This window comes from Erpetoichthys calabaricus, chromosome 15, assembly GCF_900747795.2.
Source record: "Erpetoichthys calabaricus chromosome 15, fErpCal1.3, whole genome shotgun sequence".
Classification (NCBI taxonomy): Eukaryota; Metazoa; Chordata; class Cladistia; order Polypteriformes; family Polypteridae; genus Erpetoichthys; species Erpetoichthys calabaricus.
This window is the reverse complement of record NC_041408.2, coordinates 31,939,461-31,963,807: the sequence shown is the minus strand read 5'-3', so window position 1 is coordinate 31,963,807 and position 24,347 is coordinate 31,939,461. Positions and strand designations below refer to the sequence as shown.

The 24,347-nt window shown below is 40.0% G+C and overlaps 1 protein-coding gene across 1 annotated transcript in view; it reads right to left on the bottom strand.

Annotated features, from left to right (window-relative positions):
* Positions 1-1,970: 1,970 nt before the first annotated feature.
* The window catches only part of lgalsla (lectin, galactoside-binding-like a), a 44,486-nt gene continuing 22,109 nt past the window's right edge, over positions 1,971-24,347 (bottom strand). Inside the window, exon 5 of the mRNA XM_028820568.2 lies at positions 1,971-13,368. Coding sequence (XP_028676401.2) covers positions 13,225-13,368 — 144 coding nt within the window. The 3' untranslated portion in view covers positions 1,971-13,224. The remainder of the gene's footprint in view (positions 13,369-24,347) is intronic.

The following is a 24,347-nucleotide window of genomic DNA, read 5'->3' as shown; positions in this document are numbered from 1 at the left end:
GTTTTTTTTCTTGACGTTAGCATTAGTGGGTTTTTTTTGTAATTGGATTGTCAGTAAGTGCACTTGCTATAACACATTCTGAGTCTTTCCAAGATGCAACTTGTCTCTTTAGGTGAAAGAATTAAAATAATTTAGTCACATACTGATTAGTTTCTATGAAAACCAAAAATGGTTCTATTCTGAAAGGACTGGAGGTTGATCTCTTTGGGCAGTTGAGATTAATAAAAACAAGATTGTCAAGAGAACAAGCCTGCTGTATATAGGCATTCGATACATCTTGATAATTATGCAGTGGGGTACGAGTAGAAGCCCCCGCTCTATCTCACAGAAGCTCACTGATATTTCCTTAAATTTAGCAGATCGGAGCACTTGCTCAAAGGTGATTTATGGGTAGACTGCACACGGCTAGTAGTTTTCTTTTGCTTGAGCAGAGCTAACCAGAAATGTGACAACGCTGATAACTGTTAAAAAGGCCCTACTGCCATTTGTCTACAGTGTGATTAATTTCAATGCCCCCCACTAACTAAATAATTTAGAATCTTCTGCCCACTTGACATGTCAAGTGGGCAGTAATTGAAAAACTACACAGCAACAAGGAGAACTAAAAAACCCTACACATCAAGTACCGCAGGCTGTGACAATCAGATCTAAGATACTAGGAGCTGAGAGGTGGTGGCGCCCACCACTGTGCTCCCCAAAGGTTATTTTATTAGACTCCTATTTTGAACAGAGTCCTTCTGGAACGACAGGAATAAAGCTTCCTAGTCTTAACAACTAATGTACACAGTACATAAATGGCATTACTCTGTAATTATAATATAATTACATAGTAAAAAGTTTTTTTTTTATTCCTTGAAATGCAACTGTCTGGTTAGACAAAAAACAGCTTTAAACCCATCTGACACAAAATAAAGGAGCCTTAGCACGATGAACTACGCACAGCTTTCGCTTGCATTATATAGCGTAACTACACTTCCCTGTGCCCTCTTTAGCAAATTAAGGCATTTTGACAATTGTGCCAAAGAGTTGCAGAGATGCCAAACATGCAGCCGAGCTGCGCCTTACTGTTGCTGGTACAAGTAATACAGCTTCGTGCTTTTAAGTCAGCAGCATAGAGCCAAGCAGTGAGCAGCTGCAGCTGAAGTATACCAGACTAGCATTTTACGCAGGTTGTTGTACATCTACATAAATAAAGACGTAAGCGGTTTGAAAGTCTGTCCGTTTGTTTGCCAATCAGGAAAAAATGGCTTAACCAAATTTCATGACATTCTGCACGTGTGTTGCTATTGGGCTACATGTCATACCAGGGAGAAGGATTATAATGGTTGGGGGGGGGCAACCAAAAAACCAGCAACAACATCCATCCATCCATCCATTTTCCAACCCGCTGAATCCGAACACAGGGTCACAGGGGTCTGCTGGAGCCAATCCCAGCCAACACAGGGCACAAGGCAGGAACCAATCCCAGGCAGGGTGCCAACCCACCACAGGACACACACAAACACACCAAGCACACACTAGGGCCAATTTAGAATCGCCAATCCACCTAACCTGCATGTCTGTGGACAGTGGGAGGAAACCGGAGCGCCCGGAGGAAACCCGCGCAGACACGGGGAGAACATGCAAACTCCATGCAGGGGGAGGACCCGGGAAGCGAACCCAGGTCCCCAGATCTCCCAACTGCGAGGCAGCAGCGCTACCCACTGCGCCACCCAGCAACAACATGGGGACTACAATTCCTATCAGGCAGCAGATGTGTGTTGGGGTTGATGGGAAGACACTTTCAGCGTACACAGATGCTGTGTTCCATTTGAAGTGGGAAGTCAACTGGAATGCCCCTGTGAATTGGATTTCCAACTCAGAAGGCTGGTCTGAGATTGTCTGACTTCAGATCATGACATCGATCCAAAATGGCGATGTGCACTACCAAATATTTGTGAAAGCTGTAGTACTGTACTCTTTAGTAGCACTTCTGTCTATTTGTGTTTCATGAAATCAGTCGCACACGCAGTACTGTCCAACCTCTATCTGTGGGCATGTAGCTGCAGTGTTTGGACAAATAAAATATCACATAATGTATTGTAATTAACTGCTACACAACAGTTTTCTTGAACGCATCCATATTGGTTTTCGGAATCTTTACTGGAAGGCGACTAACTTGGGTGTGACGTCATTCCCAGCACCGACATTTGAGGTAAATGGAATGCAACAAGAGTTTTGTAGTGGTCAAAGCACAACCTCATCAATGACCGCAGGTATACGTACAACATTTGCCTATCAACTTATTTGGACAACAATTTCATTGTCTCGTTGGATTGCAGTTTTTGTGCAAGAGTACATCTTTTGTCTCATTATGGACTGCGTTTCCAAAACACAGTTTTTTTCCCCCCTTTAATTATACCTGGGCAACACTGCCAACGTGGGCTAATAAGAACATGAGAAGTGTGACAAACCACTCTGTCCATCAAGCTCATTTGTTCACATAAACCTTTCCCAATAACTCTTTCAAATATGTCTTCAAGCTTATCAAGGTTTCTGCTTCAACTACATATCCCAGTAGTCTCTTCCAGGCACTCACAACTTTTTGCTTATAGAAGTGCTTCCTGGCTTCAAGTCTTAAATGCAATTCCCAGTAAATTCCACTAGTGCTCGCGATGCCATTTAGTAGAAAGAATTCTGGTGGAGACTCTTTACTGCTGCCTTTAAGAGTTTTGAGGATCTAACCCTAACTCCACATGGCCTCCTCTGCTCAAGACTAACGAGGATTAACTCCCCGAGCTTTTCACCCTGGCATTTAAAGCTCCGCTTTCCCTCTCCTGTGCAAAGAAGGGCAATTTAATCTCCATGTATTTCTTTAACTCTTCATTTCTGTCCATTTCATAAGGTTGCATTGGTTCAACTATTGCTTTAAAGTGTAAGATGAATACTAGCAGGCCATCAGCCATCCCATGACATATACACTGCAGAATTTAATACATGACCAATTCTAATATTAAGAGTTTATACTGCAAATACTTTTTGTATTACTTAAGACTAGCCAACCCGCGGCGTAGCATACGCCGCATAATTATGTATTGATGGGTGAACACTTCCTGAACGACACAGTTGTCCAAATGGGGTGGGTTTGTGAATAGCACTGTGAGTGAATGAAAAGATGGACCTCTGGAGAGAGCAACATATAATTGTCCGTGACTGAAAGCAGGATCGTCTGTGACGAAGAAGGCCACGCTGGTGAAAGTTACTTTGTTGGTAGGGATAAGTGTCAGTACTTGTAGATTAAGGTGTAGCGAGTCTTCGTTGTTGACGCTTAATATAGCTTGCATACTGAGATGTTCCGGAGTCACAGTTGAGAAACACTTTTTTAATGTCTTTTAAGCACAGGGGAAAAAATGAACATGTGAAACATTCGTAATGTAATAAGCCACAAAGACAAGTAACATTGCAACAATGCTTTCTACGACCCGATCTCTGTAAACAGAAGTGAAAACAAAATCGAGCCCGGTGTATTCTTTAACTGCCTTGTGGCGCTGTAGTAGTGCTGCTGCTTTGCAGTAAGGAGACTGTGGAAGATTGTAGTTTCGCTTCCCGGTTCCTCCCTGTGTGGATAGCGCATTGAATATTGAGAACACCGCTATATCAATGTAACGAAGTATTAACAGGAAATTGTCTTTGTGTAATAGTAAAAGGCAAATTATCCGCGACAAACAAACTGTTTTACACGCTGCATACCAACCCGCGGCGTAGTATACGCCGCATAATCACGCCGCTTTTTAAATGTTTTTTAAGCAGAGGGAAAAAAATGAACATTTGCAAAATCCGTAACACTGCTTTCAGTAAGTACAATGCACACGCGTTTAATTTGTCGGCCACTTTTTGCCAGCCGTCTTTTCTGGTTTAAGCTGCTTTTGCAGTGTTACCGCTTGTGCATATTAAATCTTGAAATCCTTAGAGTACCTAATTAACTAACTAACACCCACCCACCCACACACACAGCTTGTGTGAAACAAATGCGCCCGTACTTTCATAATTTTGTTGCAGCCTGGAGTGGAGTCAGGCACAGAGAAGGTCAGCTGCTGAGAGAGCATCTCGACTGTTGCAGGGCCTACATCGGTGAAGCAGGTGAGACGCTAATGAAACAGAGGCGCAGGGCTTATTGGTTTTTAAAGACTGCTTCCTTCATTATGTTTTAACCTCAGTTTTAAAGGATTGTTTTAAGGATCCCATGGGATACCCCTCGCAAACTGTTTTAGACGCTGCATTCAGCAATTCACATCCGTGACAAACATGCCTCTTCTTACATGGTCCTGCTTTGGTGGGCTGGGAAACGTTTTCCGTGTTCCTGCAGGACCATCTAAGAAGATGCATGTTTGTCGCGGATGCGAATTGCTGTATGTAGCGTGTAAAACAGGTTGCGATGTTGCACGTGGTCATGCGTCGTAACCGAAAAGTCAACGTGGCTCAGAGCTGCATGTGGACTGTAGCACAGACACACAGAAATGACGGCATGTTTTTCGAGGCATCGCGTCCGAGTTGGTGGGCGTGGCTCTGCGAGTTTTCATCATATCCAATGGTCTTACAGTTGGTGGGCGCGGCTCCTTCCTGCGTGCTTTCATGGGTGTCTTGCCCGCTCTGGCGGCAGCTTAGAGAATTATATATATACAGTAGATGTATTATTCATTTAAAATGTTATTTTCTTAATATTTCTACCAGCAGATACTTTGCTGTATTGTTGATACCACAGCAAGTGCACACCAAACATTCCATCGGCTAAGTGGAGCTGCACTGGCAATTGCAGGTAAATTTCTTGTTTTACTGCCTGATGGCCAGGAATAATTAAGTCATGGTCACATGGTATAAACCTCCAAAGAGGGTGGTCATAGGTTTGGCGGGTGTGGTATCTGCCTACAGCAAAACAAATCTATCTCTGGTGCTTCACTTGGGGTTACAAAGACAGCAGGCCACCACTTATTACAGTTTCCTCCAATGTCCTAAACATGGGTCCAACAATCCTGTCCTTTTTGACTTAGTGAAGGCCGAATCCTATGCTCTACTATTTTCCTAGATTTAATCTGCATGTTTTTTTTTTTACCGGTTTCTGCCCTTCCGAAGAGGAATTATAGCTTCTTTATATCGTGTGAAAGAGACAATGGTCTGTGCAGAATCTGCGTTTCTCTCTACTGTAATGGGGATTGACTGTGTAATACAACTGAATTTGCACATCATAATTTATTTACTCCACACTTCCTTTTTTAGAACGGACTTTGTTAAAAAATAGACATGTCAGCATTGAATGAGTAGCTTAGATGTTCTTCTGTGTAACAAAGGGCTCAAAAATAATGTGCACATTGCTAAGCTGGATCCCTCAGATTAATTTGGCACATTAAAAAAGAAAAATGAGCAGCACAAAACTTCAGTTCACAAGATGATTTGGCTGATTAAGAAACTGACGGTGCTGAAATTGTCCATCACCATGATCTTCCAGAACAGACAGCGTGGACCACTGCTATCACAAGAGACAACACATCACGTTCTCAAAAATTAGCAATGGCCGTGCAGGCAGACAGGCTATGGTGAAATGGTTATTGCACCACTAGGCTTAAGGACAGTGAACAGGATGGTAAATGTGTTGTGAAATAAAAATAAATGGATGAGACACAAATACAATTTGAACAGCAGCAGGGCATGTTGGGTTATCTTGCGTTACTGTGTATTTGTGTTCTAGTCTGTCACTTCTTTTATGGGTTGCTAGGAATAAATGGCAGGGTGAAGTCTTCCTGAGAACAGCACTACCTTTCCAGCATCATAATGCCTGCCAGAAGAAAATCGAAAGTGGAATGTTAAGTAAAAAGGGCACACGAAAAGTCATGAAGGACAAGGAGAATATTCAGGGGATGTTAAAACAATTAGCAAGTTATGGTTTTGTTTTTAGTTTACTTTCAAGATAATATTCGACCATAATAAATAATAAAAGAAAGTGAAACAACAAAGCACGACCTTGTTTAAATAAAAATGTCAATATAATGTGCTTTTCTCTCTGTTTCACCTCTAATGGCTATCTAGTTATGATGAACTGCAATTAATGAGGTATGACTGAGCACTTCATGGGGCGCCAGTCCACTGCACTCTTCAACATAACAAGAACCAAAAAGCACCACAAATTCTAGGCATACTGTACATGTTCCCCTCAAACACAACTAAATGCAAAGGCTGTGAATATCGATTGTTTAAGGCTCACTCACCAAACTTTGTGTCATTTTGCCGACATTTAACGCACTGTCCTGCAACATGCATGACACTGCCAGGGATTCCTGGGCCATAAAAAGCAAAATTCCAGTTAACAAAACAGGCAGGGCATGCCAACCTTTGTTTAATTCTGACTTAACTATCTGATCAAATAAACGTTCGTCTCGGACTTCGTAGTATGGCTTGCTTGCTTTTAAGACACAACTTTGACATTACAGGTAAAATGACATTTTTAAAAATCATTCTAAACCATTAAATACCACTTCTGTGCCTAACTGCTTTTCAGAAGTGCAGTTCTGAAGCGGAAAAGTAAATTTAAAAAAGAATCAATACTTTTCAGAATGATTAATTCACTAAAAATAATGCCTGTAGATTTGATATTTTGTCTTAATGCAAATGCCACAGTTTTTTTAACTTTTAGGTTTGCAATATTATGTTGGAAAAACACCAAAATACCAAAATTAAGCCTTTAAAATTTTACAAGGCATCAAAGAGCACACATCTGTATCAGTTATAACTTTTTTTAATATGATAGCAGCTATAAATCATCTTTTCAGAAAATTCTACTCACTATGGCAAAATAATCTACATGCTAGTAACAAATTATTGATGACCTCCATTTCTAAATAGCTTCACTTTACATTGTCCACAGATTTGGGCACAAAGATCATTTATCCAATTATCTCCTGCAAATAAAACCACCGTATACCTCACTGCCTAATAATACAGTAAGTTAAAAGCAGATGGGGATGTGTCCTGTGTGACAGAGCTGTCTCCATGGCCCATGTTCAAAATCTGTAGAAATCAACAGGGTTAACCAACAATTAGCCCCAGAAATAGTACATTACTTACTGTTTTTTTCAACAGCCTCACAATGCTAAATAAACTGACTCTTGTTCACTAAATAAAGCAATACTGTTTGAACAACTAAATTAATTGGGTAAATTCAGTTTTACTGTTCTAATATTATAAAAATAACAAATCACATATCACACATCTGTTTAGAGCTGTGAGTACAGTTAGGGCTGATGATTGTGTACATGGTGCTACATTAATATCTGGACAAACATCTTAGTCATCAAAGCACCTACTGTTGTTGTCATATCTATCTATCTATCTATCTATCTATCTATCTATCTATCTATCTATCTATCTATCTATCTATCTATCTATCTATCTATCTATCTATCTATCTATCTATCTATCTATCTATCTATCTATCTATCTATCTAAAAGACCTCTGCTACCAGTGGAACAATCCTGTTGTAATCTGGTACTGTTATTCTTCAAGGACACGTGTCAAAAAAGTTCGATTTGCACTGTAAACAAAAAAAAAAAACATAAAAACTCCCATTTAAAAACTACTGGAAAATTTTTAAAAATCATCTGTGTTAAAACAGAGAAGCACTATGTGCGACCTGAATTACTGAATGATGTTCTATTTTAGATTTGCCTTGAAAATGGTAATTTCATTGTATTTTTCTAATGTATTTTATATTTGTCCATTTCTTGAATAAACAAAAATTACAAATACACTTACTTTGAAGACAGTGCACAGACTCCCTAAATGCAGCAGAACATTGCACTCTATGTCCACTTACAGAAAGAGTCAAACATGTTTCATTAAAACAAAGGTGGTACAGTGATCTTCTTGTTCCATTCTATATAATTTCACTTAATATTAAAATTTTCTATTTATTGTTATAGCAAATAGCAAATAAACAAATTTATGTTTGATTGTCATTAAAAGCTGAGAAATGCAGCACTTAAAGGATAAGTTTGGTATTTTTTAAGTCAAACTTCCTTTTTCACAAACATAGTATATGCAATTGCCACTCAAAAATGTGTGCCAAAGTCCAGGGTTTTCTATAAATTTAAAAAAATACAAAGCCACTCCTGCCATTTTATTGTGGAACAGGAGGCTCAGAAAACAAAAGCCTAAAACTTACGACAAATATGTCCACTGTCAGTCCAAGACAGTTGTCAAGTTTTTCAATCACACACATATTATAAAATAGGCTGTGATTGTGATTTTTGTACAAAAAAAAAACACAAGTATGACATTCAGCCATTTTAAAAGAAGACCAGCTGTGTGTGCCATCTCAGTGCTCGTCTTCTTCCACAATAACCTTCCAGCCACCTCCAGGGTGTGGTTTCCTCTTGAAAAACCAAATCACAGTAAACTCAAAGAAACAAATAGAAAACTCATCTTTACCTCAAGGAAAATATGACCAGGAATATGGGATAAAATGATTATTTGCAGATCCCTTTAGTTGTCATAAACATATAATCGGAAACACAGATGGGATATTTTCTTATATTGAAACTTTTGCCGTTTTATCTGTAAGTTTCTAGGCTTTTATTTTCTGGTGGTACATTGTGCTTCATAAGGTTACACTGTAAAACTCAATGACGAGTTATGTATCTTTTTATATTTACAGAAATCTTTAAACTTTAGAACACAATTTTGCGTGGCAAATACATACTGTATATACTTGCGTTTAAGTTCTCCCACGTATAAGTCAGGCCTTGATTTTACCGTATAATTTTCCGTATTTTACAATGTCTGTCGTATAAGTCGAATGCGGAAAACTCACGCTATTGGTCCAAGAGATTATGCTATGCTAACGCCCACCTGAGCGAGTGACCACGGAGCACACTGCCTTTTTTTTCTATATATTGTGCCTACGTGACCACATGGTAATACCCAAACTATTCCGAAGGGTCTTTTGCACTGTTTTGTGTTTTTTGTATCCCACATCCTCATACATCTTTATTGTAAGAGCATCCCTTATCTACAATGGAGCATTCAATCAGAAGAAAATATGAAGCTGGCTTTAAATTAAAAGTTGTTGAAGTGGCGAAAGAAATTGGTAACTGTGCTGCTGCAACAAAATTTGATGCGTTGGAGTAACTGATGCGAGATTGGAGGAAGTAAGAAGATGTAAAAAAAAAATTAAGTGTCGCATTTTTGAACGGGCGTATAAGCCAGGGTTTGATTTTATGATCGATTTATTGGGTTTCAAGGCCGACTTATATGCGAGTAAATACGGTATATACCATAGTTGGGAAGAAATAGGTTTGGCTTGAAAAAAACTTATCCTTTAATAAGCTAGCAATCTGAAAAATTTCTATTAATCAGTTTTTTCTGAATCTGTATTTTTTTTCCTTTAACAGTAGCATTGCTGGCTAAAGGTATAATATACATCTGTGGTCTTTTTTAAACAGATACTACATGATGAATTCACTGGAGTGTTAATGTGACTAAGTTAAGCCCTGTCACACTACAAAATTCTTCAGTGATTTTCAGTCACGTTTTATTTACTTAGAAAGTCAGGGACTGATCTCACCTCCAGTCAAATAGTCTGACATCCCCAAGGACTTAGTCTGACCAGTCTGTTATTTGTCAGAACAAAATCATACAGCTCCAATTTTATCTTAAGACATAGTGGCAGGCTTTTGTGTTCATGAAAGATGATGAGTAAGCGCTCACTTAGGAGTAAAATGCATACAATGCAGCTACGAGGAATAAGGAACATGTCTGTTTTAAACCTCAGTAACAGAACAGAGTCTTGTTTGTTTGATGCCTTGTGTATTATGCACCATGACAGATGAAAAAAGGGATAAAAAAACGTCTTGAGATTACAGCTGAACTCGCTGTACCTGGAAAGCATATATACGGCACTGCCATGGTCAAACAGCACACTACTGGATGTCAGAAAAGGGGGTGAGTTCACAATAGTTTGGAAATGTGAAGATGTGCTGGAAAATCTTTACAGAGTTGTGTAATTTGTAATCCCCTGCAATTCCTAGTGCTGTAATTTGACATTCTCAGATGACAAGAACAGCATCTACAATCATTTAATATGACATCCCCTTCAACTAGAAGCCGTGTAATGTGATGCCAGCTTTAGATAGTAACATTGCAGGCTTTGGTCATTTGCACCTTATTGTAAATGGACAGCTGAATAAGAAAAAAAGTCATTTAAAAACAACAATTAATGAAGCTGTTTAAGACTAAAAAATGCAATTAAGTAGTGTGAATCTTCATGAGCAAGATAAGAATTTGAATAAAAGCACAAAAATTTGATTGAGCAGTAATGACTTCAGCAGCTGTCATTAACTTCTAGTTAAAAATTGTGATGGAACAAAAACCTGAAGGTCTGAACCTGAAGACCCCAGCTCTAGATATTCCATTTGCTTTTGGCAGGCATCTAGCCCTACATTTTTATACCTTGACTGTCATACTGAAGTACAGACTCATGACATTAGCATTCATTTCTGAAAGCTTATTGCCATGTATTATGAGATGCAACATGCTAACAACGACACACGTTGCCAGGAACAGCAAACAAATCAACAAAGACACAATATTTTCCTTTGACTCAAATTTCCAAAATTTAATCCACAGCATTTGAGATATACACAAAATATGTGTACTCATTATGACTTTGGATATTGCTAAGTAGCTATTTAGGTCCTTGACACTAATTTTAACATTCTGCGAGACTTGCTAGTAATCATTATCTAGTAACTGTCATTTACTTGACTAATGAAGTAGTTAGTGATAGTAAGGAAAGCACTCAGGAGTAGAGAGAAGAGAGGAAAACATTTCCTTAGTGTTCATTCACTTCAAATGTATGCCTCTTTTAAAGTCAGATTTAAAGTAGCTTCAAGCACCTTCTGTGTGGTTTAGCTGCACCAATGTTTAGACAATTAGTCTTAGCAGTGGATACCTCCACCCTGGAATTGCATGTAATGTTTTCAGAGCACCAAAAATATAGGAATTAATGTGCTAGCGGAACAGGAAAATGTTTTGGTGCCCCCAAAGTTAACGTTTTTCATCTGGGAATCATGAGAGGGATAAACTTAAATCCATCCCTGTAACAGCACCTCATGATCATGGATGTTGACTGATTTGTGGTTACTAATCCCTTCCACTGAGCATCTGAAGACATTCTGTATCCTAAAATAATGGGGAAGACATGCATGAAACAGCCAGTGTTAACTTATTATATTATATGATTAAAGTCAAGTTTACTCTACCGTGAAAAATTTTACCCTATTTGATGATTGAAATGTTATACCGTTTTGCGTATGCTTATCATCACATAGATCTCAACATAGCTCATATCTGCACCATTTCAACATTCCTGTGCATAATGAAACAGCTGAGAACGAAAACATTCAACTATAATATAGAAGCGTTGACTCTTGAACATAATTCGTTACCATAGGCCTCTAAAATGAGGCTTATTGCTCAACTACTAAGCAGTCATTTATACAAAATGTAGAGGACAAATCAATTTTTCAGTCCTGATAAAAAAATATCCATCACCTACAAAGAATAGACTGTTCTGCTCAAATGACATATTTTATGCTGCATGCTCTAGAGATACCCTGCAATTTCCAAAAGAGTATGATTTATTACAAAAAAATATACCTGGAAAATGCAACAACAATGCTAGACATTTCACATTTCCTTCCCTATTATGAAGTATAATCACTTGAATTCTGAAGAGCTGCATTGTTCATGGACTGATGTGCTAGTGTGGGCAGCTCTCATTCTTGGTTAGTATACCTCTTTTTTTCTAGTCCTTGGCTATATTTAGTATTTTTATAGTAGTGGTGTTCTACATACATATTTTTGTAGTTGTCCTCATCCTCTTTGATTTAAGAAATCATGGCACCATGTTTCTGACTGGATTGTCTTCAGACAACAAGCAAAATGGTGCTATATTTACAGATGACGCATGCCATTGTAAGATTCTTGGGGAGGATGAAACAATAACATTCAGTTAGTTATTTTTTAAGTGAGACCAATTCTACTTAATTAAGCCAAAATATGTCTAAGTTAAAAAGCAAAAGCAAATTGCATGTCTTTAAAATATTTTCACTTTTTGAACATTGTGCATTTTAGGCTTACTGATTTAAGATCTGGCACCACATAGTGGCTGAATGCAGAATTGCTTGTTCTGAAATACCAGATTTGGGCAAACGTTCCTTTTTTTTAACCACTAAAATACAGAGTACATTCAAATACAGATCAGGTCTTATCTATTGACTGCTACTGTTACAAATGTTACACGTAAGCAGACGGACACTGCAAATACTCCAGTCAGTTTACATACACACACTCACTAAGAAGCCATCAAAAAATTCTCCATACTACACATAGCCCTAGCCAAAATATATTTTACTTGTTTTGTGCTGTTAAATTTCAGTGCATACAAATACTTGAGAAATAAAATGTCTGAACAGTTATTAATGTTATCACCCTCTGGTGATTAACAGTAGCCCCTATCTTCTCATTGGGGACATCACAATATAAAGTATGTCCAGAGGCTCAATGCAAAGACACATAGCAAATTCCGTCTTAATGATGTGGATTACACTGCTAGGCGAAAATGACCTCAGGGTACTGCTCTAGTTTTGGTTTCAATATTTTTAAAATCAAATTTGTGATTATCATCCAATAAGCATATTTAAAAACACTAGAATTACATTACCATTTATAACCAGATTATATTATAATCAGATTTTTATTATTATTAAACCTATTGAGACAAATAAATAAGTTTTTTTCCTGAGAGCATTTTAATGCTTAGAAAGATAAGAATAAATAGTTTTGATATTCTTATAAAATTCTAAGAGTAACCCCAGCCATTACCATAAACTAGTTGAACCATATTGTGACATCCCCATAAAAACATCTTATCACTTTTCAAATCTTATGCAACAGACAGAATTTTGTTGTCGTTTTCAGCATTAATCTGCATGCTGTCTTTAGAACTAAATGCCAACTTACTGTGTTGATTAAAGTCTGTCCACTGATTTGTTTTATAGCGCAACACACAAAGCTTATTGGAAGCCAGCTGGCAGTGCAGTATAAGCGGACCCCACCATTTGGATTTTAGCACTATGGCGAGTGCACAAAGTCACTTGCAGACATCGAGGTGTCCTCGGCTTCTGGAGATCAGCCTAGCCCAGTTTTGTAATTTGCAAGCTGCCGTTAATCTTTATTGTATCAATGGAAGGCAAAGAGTTAACACGGTGATAAAAGTCAAAGAGCTGATGCCCATCCACAAATATTCGGAATCGCTGGTGCTCACAATGAATTTCAACCTGTAAAATAAAAGGCAATATTTTAGTGACAATTGACATATGATTGTGGTTTATTAAGGATGAAACACTGCGATCAGAAGACTGTCCCTGTACAGTATATACACACGTGGATTCAGACCTCTTCACTTTCTGCACACTTCATTGTGTTGTAGATTTAATTTTAAATGAATAAACTTACCATTTTTATCAATCTACACTCAATAACCCATAATGACAATTCATATACTGTAAGTATTCAGTCCCTTATTTCAGCACTTTATTGAAGCACAGCCATTCCTGGTGCGCCTTTTACCAACAACCCGTTGACCTCCTTTGATGTCGATATTAAGGCATGTTTTACTGTTTTCATTTTTCCATTCTGTACTTTGTAATGACCCAGCATTCTGCCCAAAGTCAGTCCCTGTCTTGAGCCCAATGCTTCTGGCATAGGATCCCGCTTCCTTTGACTCCGCACTGAATTAACAGAGGGACAGGCGGATGGATTCAGAAAATTAAAGGATTCTGCCCATGCAGTATGTGAAACCATTAAATCAGCCTATAAGTAAGCCATGCATGCACACGAAGAGTTGCTTTTAAATTCCTTTTCAAAAAGCCAATCTGATATGCTGGTTTGTACTCTTGCTTATTTTCACTTGGCAAATTGCATTAAGAGTAGCTTTTTTGCAATTACACTTGTGTATACACGTGTATATTTGCTTTTGCTTACAATAAAAATATATGGGACTATGTGGTCAATATGACTAATTTCAATCACGATGGTCAGCTATTAATGTTTTTTAAGGTTGATACTTCAACAGTATCGATATAATGCTTTCTCATCAGTCAGACTGCAGTCCAAACGGACCCATTTATATATTATTTTGTTCTTGTACATGTTAATATGTGGGGAAAACTCAACATTTCATGTGCAGCTGGACTCTGGAACATAAAAGTAATATATGCAGACATGCTGAAAAAAATAGGCATCTAGACATTTTAATGTAACAATGCATACAGGAGCACAGTTATGGAGTTTGTGGGGAACAGCCCGGACACAGACAGGTAGACATGTTGGTTTCACCACACACACGTTTTGTTGTACATAATATTTACAGTAGAAGTGCACAATCCCAGTGCCGCAGCACCAATCACCCCTTAAGTCCTTGGCCACACTCACAATGCCTTTACAGTCTCTGGTCTGCCTCCACTCCTCTCCACCAAGCTTCGTCCTCTTCCACCCGACTCTTGCCCCTGACTGGAGGGAGGCGGCCCCTTTTATACACCCTGGAAGGACTCCAGGTGTATCCTAAGGGCTTCTGTAGCCACACCCCTGTGTGGCGGAAGCTCTGTTGGTGTATCCGGAAGTCCTCTGGGTGTCCCCAATACTCTTCCCCCCAGCACTTCCGGGTGTGGCAGAAGTACTGAGGTCCAGGGCTCCCAAGGCATCGGGGCGCCCCCTGGTGGTGACCACGGGCCCCTACAGGGTTGAGCTTCCAAGCTCTGTACCCGTGGTCCCCAAAGCAACCAGGGAGGACACCCCCTCGTGTCCTGGAGGAGGCACAAGCCCTCCTCCGTTCCTCCTGGGTATCCCGGCCGGGTCTGAACCCCCGCCGGATACCACAAGGCCAAGATTATAACAACATCTTTTAAGGAGAGGGGCAACCTCACTGGATTTACAAATCTAGCAGCCACCCCGACCACCCCCCATTAGCCCTGACCAGCCCCCCATTATTTGAGGTTGAATTTTTCCAGTAAGGGACACATACATTTTCATCCTCTGAACATATGTGTCTGAAAATAGAAAAACATTGCAAATTTGGTATTCAGTCAAAAAAGTAAAGATACAGAATTTTTTGGTTGAAGCTGTTTCTACTGCTCTCTTTCACTGGTTATGGATGATGCCTTCAAACAGTGCCTCTTGTTCTACAGGGGATGAGTAAAATAACACACTGCATTGCATTGTGGGGCACAGACAGCATCTTTGGAGGTTTGTATTGGTTTATTTACAATGGGAAATATGTGCAGCAGTGACATACTGCGAGAAACTACAGCATCTTTATGAAGTGGACAAAGCAAGGGAAAAGTAGACGGGACCACAACAGGATAAACCGAATGCGCCGCAAACAAATGCCATTTCAACAAGCAGAGTTTAATAAACAATATGAATTTTGTCACGCATTCACATCAGAGGATCTCCTTACAAGCTCTATCAAGGTATGAGATACTCTCTGGATGACAGGGGGTGCTATCGCTAATATCGTTTTTTCTTTCTTTCTCTGCAGCACTGTGGAACTGCCCAGGGAGGGAACCTGACTCCACAACTTCTTGTTGCCCGTACATAAGAATCCTGGACTCCTGGAAGGAGTCATCATTTAACTCCATTCTTTCTCTCCCCCCCCCCATTTTGCCTCCCCACTTGAGGCTGGACCACACTTCAAAGTCCCAGTCCTCTGACATACCTAGAGACAGAGCATGTCCAAAACAAAACAAGCCCCCCAGCAGTGGCGTATGAGGATTAAAATTGAGATATCTATTGCCAATACAGTCCAAATACTATAAGCATAAAATATAGTCTTTAACAGTCTTGAAACAGTAAAATAGTAAATCCAGGAAATGGTGTTAAAAAGTGGCGCTAGATAAGCATAGCAAGCCCTAATACAATAGTAACAATAACAATAAACCAAGGGTATGATGTTAAACAGTCTTCTTTAAAAAAAAAAAATTTAAAAGTTACTAATTTAATTTCTTCCACACATACATACATATATGCATATAACTGCAACCAAAACATAAACAGAAAGTGGCCAAGAAGGGAAAAAGGATGTATAATTACGGTACCAGTATCATTGCAAGTGGATCATACAGCCGGTAAGATCTTCTTTGTGCGACTCAAAATCGCATTTCAGAAGAGGGCTCAGTTTTCTTAGTTCTTTTTCTGCTTCCTCCATAGTGGTAAAGATGTAGTGCTTGCCTTGAATGTCCATTTTCAGTTTGGCAGGATACAAGAGGCTGTATCTGATCTCAGCTTTCCATAAGCACTGTTTAATGCTGTAAAAAGCGGCATGAACTCAAAGACAAGCTGCAGACAAAACTCCACTTTCAAAATACAGGTCAACCCCATCAACATGGGCGTTACTATTTTTTATTTTTCCATCATATTAAATGGGATGACCTGGGTGGTGCCCCAAATTCTGATCTGCCAGTCTGTCGTTCCCCCACCTGGCCAGAATCTGTACAACTAGCTAGCCAAGGAATGGACAACACACCCTGAAAAGTTAACTTCATTTGAATTTTATTGCTGTTTTATTTATAGTATTTATTTATTTTCAGTTTAGCTAGTTTAAATAAGCTACTGTCCTCAATAATAAAAGGATTTTTGATCAACTAGTCGTTTTGTTATTCATTTTCTCTGAAAAGAATGAATAAAAGTGGAATTGATTTAATTTATGCCTTATGCAGATGAAATGTCAAAGGCCAGGAGTTAGTGAGTTTTTGAGTGAGAGATAACCCTTAATGAGGGAAGGTTTTACTTTATACTGAAAAAGCATTAGTGACACAGGAGTTAATGGTGCTCTTTCATAGCCCCAGAGTCGTTTATTCAGATCTTTCATGGAACACTGACTGTGTAGAATTTACGCTGCCTTCCGTTGCATCTCAGGGTGTTCTCCAGTTTTCCTCCTTATCCCAAATACATGTGTGATTTTGTGACTTTAAGCTGCCCCTGTATGCATGCATAAAGGTGTATGTGGGAGTGTGCCCTGCAATGCACTGCTATCCCGTTCAGGGTTGGGTTCCACTTTGTCTTTGACTTAAACTTCATCACCCTGCAAACTGAGCTTGATAAGCAGTTAAGAAATGGATGGACGGACAGATAGGAAAAGCATTTCTTCTTAATGTAACAAATCTATATGAAATGACAAAGCTATATAAAATAAGATGAATTAAACAAAATATGGAAATACAGTGGAACCTCGGTTCACGACAATAATTCGTTCCAAAACTCTGGTCGTAAACCGAGTTGATCGTGAACCGAAGCAATTTCTTCCATAGGATTGTATGTAAATACAATTAATCCGTTCCAGACCGTAGAAACTGTATGTAAATATATACATTTTTTTAGTTTTTAAGCACAAATATAGTTAATTATACCATAGAATGCACAGCGTAATGGTAAACTAAATGTAAAAACATTGAATAACACTGAGAAAACCTTTAACAACAGAGAAAACTAACACTGCAATAGTTCGCGCTATAGTGCTAGGAACCGCTCTCGCTAAAAACACTTTTTTTAATGAGTTTTAAGCACAGGGGAAAAAAGGAACATTTGAAAAATCCGTAATTTAATAAACCACCAAGAAAAGTAACATTGCAACAATGCAGGCTACGAACCGATCACTGGAAACAGAACTGAAAACAAAAACAAGCCTTCTCTACCTTATGTGTCCCTCAATCGCTCTGTGTGTGTGTGCGTGCGTCTCTCTTTTGTGAGCCTGGAGCGCCTGTGTGTATCTCTCTAGCGCGCTCCTGTGTGTGTGTGTGTGCGTGCATCTCTCTTTTGCGAGCCTGGAGCGCCTGTGTGTGTTGTCACGCTTGGGTCACAGATTTGCACAGAGACACAGGAGGTTGTAGAAAAAAAGGAACTTTATTCAAAGCACTGCAAACAAACATTTGTCTCTTTTCAACAGTTTAAACGTGCTCCATGACAAGTCAGAGATGACAGCTCCGCCAGGAGCACAGATTGTCTGAGAGAGAAAGAAGGAGAAGCAAGCAACCAATTTAACAAACTGAAAGAAGCCCGTGCAGGCTTTTTAAGAAGGCGGAGCACCGCACGAGAGGCATATTACGCGACAGAGCTGGCAAGAAGGGAAAGGAGGAATGTGAAGGTAGTCTGTCCATGTTTCTTAGGGGTTTTCCCAGGGGCGTCTGTATTCTCTGGGGGTGCGATCAGCTTTGCAGCTCACAGTGTGTCTGTCTAGAGCGCTCCTGTGTGTGTGCGCACACGCCTCTCTCGCGCGTGCTCCTGTGTGTGTGTGTGTACAGCCCTCTGTCTCTTGCGCTGCCTCTCTGTGTGTGTGTGTGTGTGCGCGTTTGCGCGCGCGCGCGCTCTCTCTCGCTGCACAGGAAATGCACAGGGAGAGAATGAACATCAACAAACCGAAAGGGAACCTGGCTTGTTCGTATACCGAGTGTTTGGTCGTGAACCGAGGCAAAAGTTTGGCGAACTTTTTGGTCGTAAACCGAGTTGTACGTGTGCCGAGACGTTTGTGAACCGAGGTTCCACTGTACTAAAAAAATGTTAACTTGCAATATTCATACAAATTGTTTTATAAAGCCAGAATGCAGCAGAATGTTCTATTTATGAGACATTTACAGAATTAGACAAATTTTGTATTCAAATGTTGAAAAAGGTGTTAAAATTAAAAACTAAAATACCTTGCTGCTGACATTTTAAAATCTAACTGCCATCCTCTCAACGCCTATCAATGCTTTTAGGATATAATATCACTACCTAACCCATAAGGTTGCTGGTCCACTTCCCTACAATACAATAAAGCATTCCTGCTCGCCTCTCAATCACCACTCTAGCCTTACATCTTCTTGCCAGTTAAGCCCTTCACCAAATTCTAGCACCCAACTCCAAACTTACAGGACTAGTAAACGGAAAGGGATTTTAAGCCATAACTCAAGACTGCCCCGATAGATCATAGTAATCAATTGTAGGGTGACATAACAAAGGCCTGGGGCCACATAAGCACAACTCCACAGACAGAACCGGGTACTCCTGATATCCCCAGATCCATACCACTATAGTAGTGAAGGCCATAATGGCTGCCTTCACCAGCATCCTTGAGGAGCTATCATGTAATGCCTCTAATGGCTTGGAGGATGTCATACAGCATACATATACACACATACATGTATATAATTACAGTGGAACCTCGGGTCACGACCGTAATTCGTTCCAAAACTCTGGTTGCAACCCGATTTGGTCGTGACCCGAAGTAATTTCCCCCATAGGACTATATGTAAATACAATTAATCCGTTCCGGACCGTATGAGCTATATGTAAATATATATTTTTTAAAAGATTTTTAAGCACAAAAATAGTTAATTATACCATAGAATGCACAGTGTAATAGTAAACTAAATGGTTACTTACTACTTTTGGTCACTCCAGCTCCTTGATCGCTCAGCTGGAGCGACCGCTTCCTTCTCCCCCACTGAGTGTTGGCCAAAACACCCCTGCTTGGGCTCTCTCTCTCGCGCTCTCTCTCTCGCTCGCTCGCACTCTCTCTCTCACTTGTGCTCTCTCTCTCTCCCTTGCGCTCTCTCTCTCTCTCGCTTGCTCACTGTACAGGGAATGCACAGGGAGAGACTGAACACGTGCGGAAATCATCAGCGCGTACAAACCGAAAGGGAAACTGGCTTGTTCATCACCTTAGTGTGTGGTCATGAACAGATGCAAAAGTTTGCCGAACTTTTTGGTCGTAACCCGATATGTACGTGGTCCGAGATGTTCGTGACCCAAGGTTCCACTGCATTACATATATATACACACACATACTGTATCTATGTCTGTCACAAGAAATTAATGAACTTTCATTTCTATTAGTAGGAAATCATGTGTTTATCTTTCTAAGGTGCTTCACAATCAGTTTTCAACATTGTGTGTGAACATTTCAACACTGCCTTGACTTGATGTTGTTACTTTAAAAAACTTCACAAAAATGAGTATTAAGAATGCAGTTGCCTGAACTACATCTATGCAGTATCCCACCTTTTCTTCCTTACTGTTGTGATTTTGCAGGGACAAAGCCCTGCCAAATGGAGCAGCAGTCACTTTTAAAGACTGCAGTTACCACAGTCGTGTTTGCTTTGGCATTAGAGAACTTCTGCTGCTGCGTTTTTAGCTTCCTTTTGCACTTACTGTACTTTGGCTTTGTTTTAGCCATTGAGTGTACTGCCAGTAAACTAAGCAGTGCAAAAAAATTGAAAACACGAGATCAGGAAATGATTCAAGATTCAGGAGTCTTTCAACAAAAATCAGAACGCTAACCCAGAAATCAAAGTCAAAAAGAAAGAGCAAGAATTTTGTATCCAGAATAACCAAGAGACACATGCACAAAGGTTTTCAGTTGTTAGTTCATCCAAATCACAGATGGTGAATGAAGTGTTGCGCTTGCATTTAAAATGAAATGGCGGCACCAATGAATAAATAAGACAGCATCATAGAAATGTAAGTAGAAATGCAAAGTTGTATTTTGTTACAAAAACAGAGATAACAACAGCTAGAATTATTCTATCTCAAAAAGTTTTTGCAGAAAGCATTACCTCCATCTTTCTAGAAAAAAAATCAGTGCATATAGGACAATTAAATGTTTGAATAAAGCCATTAGTTTTTTCCGAATCATCTATGGCTCGAGTTTCTGGTTGAGTAAAAGCATAAACATTTTCCTACAGCTACGGGGTCCCAGGGAGATGGTCAATAGGACAATCATAATTATCTATGTGGAGGAAGTTCATTAGACCTTTGCTAACTGAATATATCAGACAAATCTTCACAGTATTGAGGCCAAACATTTACAGAATTCAACTGTATAGATGGCGGTTTTATACTTTTTGGACAGGATGGTAAGCAGTGAGCTCTCCAATAAGTCCTGTCTTTACTTTTCCAGTTAACTACTGGATTGTGTTTCTCCAACCACGAATATCCTAATATTATAAAGGACTGGGGACTTGAAGTTAAAAAGTGAATTACTACAGAATCTAACATTCCTATTTTTAGACATAAAAAAGGCTTTCCATCTATAGGCACTATTCAAGGCTTTTAATTTTTTGCTAGGTTTCTTTATTTTGTCGACTCCCTGGTATGTACTACAGATTTGAGTGTGTCAAGTATCTGATCTGTAATCTTAAAAGTGATGAAAAACTGGAATATGAGATCCACAGCCAATGAACTCTGTAAGACAGGTGGTGCAGCAGTAGTGCTGTTGCCAATGAGATCATGGGTTCGTGTCTCGGGTCCACCCTGGATGAAGACCACTTTGAGTACTGAGAATTACAATTAGATAGATAGATAGATAGATAGATACTTTATTAATCCCAATGGGAAATTCACATTCTTCAGCAGCAGCATACTGATACAGTAAATAATATTAAATTAAAGAATGATAATAATACAGGTGAAAAAAAAAAAAAAAAAACAGACAATAACTTTGTATAATGTTAAATGTTAACGTTTACCCCCCCTGGTGGAATTAAAGAGTCGCATAGTTTGGGGGAGGAACGATCTCCTCAGTCTGTCAGTGGAGCAGGACAGTGACAGCAGTCTGTCGCTGAAGCTGCTCTTCTGTCTGGAGATGACATTATTTAGTGGATGCAGTGGATTCTCCATAATTGATAGGAGCCTGCTGAGCGCCCTTCGCTCTGCCACAGATGTTAAACTGTCCAGCTCCATGCCAACAATAGAGCCTGCCTTCCTCACCAGTTTGTCCAGGCGTGAGGCGTCTTTCCTCTTAATGCTGCCTCCCCAGCACACCACTGCGTAGAAGAGGGCGCTCGCCACAACTGTTTGATAGAACATCTGCAGCATCTTATTGCAGATGTTGAAGGAAGCCAGCCTTCTAAGGAAGTATAACCGGCTTTGTCCTTTCTTGCACAGCGCATCAGTATTGGCAGTCCAGTCTAATTTATCATCCAGCTGCACTCCCAGATATTTATAGGTCTGCACCATCTGCACACAGTCACCTTTGATGATCACTGGGTCTATGAGGGGTCTGGGCCTCCTAAAATCCACCACCAGCTCCTTGGTTTTGCTGGTGTTCAGGTGTAGGTGGTTTGAGTCGGACCATTTAACAAAGTCATTGATTAGGTCCCTATACTCCTCCTCCAGCCCGTTCCTGATACAGCCCACGATAGCAGTGTCATCAGCGAACTTTTGCACATGGCAGGACTCCGAGTTGTATTGGAAGTCCGATGTATATAGGCTGAACAGGACCGGAGAAAGTACAGTCCCTTGTGGCGCTCCTGTGTTGCTGACCACAATGTCAGACGTGCAGTTCCCAAGACGCACATACTGAGGTCTGTCTTTAAGATATTATTTAAGATATTATTATTACATCCATCATCCATCCCACTACAGGGTCACGGGGGTCTGCTGGAGCCAATCCCAGCCAACACAGGGCGCAAGGCAGGAAACAAACCCGGGGCAGGATGCCAGCCCACTGCAGGGCACATACACACCCACACACACCAAGCACACACTAGGGACAATTTAGAATCGCCAGTCCACCTAATCTGCATGTCTTTGGACTGTGGGAGGAAACCGGACCACCCGGAGGAAACCCACGCAGACACGGGGAGAACATGCAAACTCCACGCAGGGAGGACCCGGGAAGCGAACCCGGGTCTCCTAACTGCGAGGCAGCAGCGCTACCCACGGTGCCACCGTGCTGCCCTATTATTATTACAACTGCTGCTATATTGAGAATAGAAATGCCCCCCTATAGAATATTTTTTCTCAGCTTAGCAGACAAGGAACACATGCTGTTTTGCAGGCAGAAAGGTGGGGTAATGGAATATTAGAAATCTCTCCATATAGAATTAATATCTGCATGTTCCCTGCACAGTCCTGCTCCTCTTGGCCAACCTGGACCAAATTATGCATAGATGCTCTCTAGGACCACACAGACAAGACTGATTACTTTAGAACCCAAAATTTGGACCCTGGGGACCCAGTGAGTTTTTTTCCTGTGTGCTACATTTTGCTCACCAGTGCCACCTGCTGTCTCAGAATAAGTGAAACATCCAAACAGACTAACAGACAAAATGACCAGAGCACACTGCCTCGATCTACTGTAATACAAAAATGAGTATCGTGTGCTTTTGCAGGGAGGTATTGGGTGAGGCTTGATTGAGAGTGGAAGTACAATACAACACAAAGGAAAATCAAAGGGTTGTTGTTTAGCCCCTACTTTGTCGGCTTTTCTTTGTAATTTACACACTATCAACTGTTCACCTTGAACTAAGAGGACGGTTCAGACACGACAGCATTCATGGTTACAACCCAGCAAGGAGTTCCTACAATTTTGGAATCCAGTCAGACCCAAAAAGAACAAACTCTCAACTCACAAGAGCAGAGGCATTGATAGAAAGGCAGTGTGATTAATGGATGGGGACAGCTATCAATAACAACAGGGTCACCGTTTAAAAAACACATAAACCTTTGGTTTCTTTCCTTAACCAATTCTACAAATATACCTGGGCAATGACTGGTACTGCATCTAGTATTATATAAATGTGACATGAATAATAATCAAATTAATGCAACAAAATTTTAAGACTAGTGCTTTCTAGAACTGAAGGTTTTACTTTGTTAATTTATTCAAAGTTTAAAACTGTAGTAGATTTATAGCCCACATCTGTGTGCCTTACGGAATGTAGGCTACTATTTTATTTGAACTTTCAAGCAAAAAAAATAGTAAAATATCTGTATTAAATTGAACCGAAATAATTAAGCATAGCCTATACTTAACTCTGTAGTACTAGTGTGTTCAGCCAATGCTAAACAATGACAAAACGCTGAAAAATGTATTTCCAGAACCTCCCCTCCTGACATACAGACAACCGCCAAACCTTCAGCAACTAACTGTCCAAATCTCCCTAAGTGAACGAACAGAAAATGGCACATTTCCCTGCCTACAGAAAACATGTAAAATGTGTGCTCACATTTATAATACAGACCATGTAATTATACCACACTGCCAACTAGAACATCGCATAAAGGGATCATTTTCCTGCAGATCATCTAATTTGGTCTTCCCTCATTATTTGTATGAAATGTCCTAACACTGCACTCTAAGTGGGAGAAACTGGACAAACACTCCACCAAAGAATGAGTTTACACAGGTTCCACATCAAGCATGGCAACACAGATGTTCCTGTAGCAGCCCACTTCAACAGCCATGGACACTGTGAGAGGGACTTTAAAGCCACAGTGC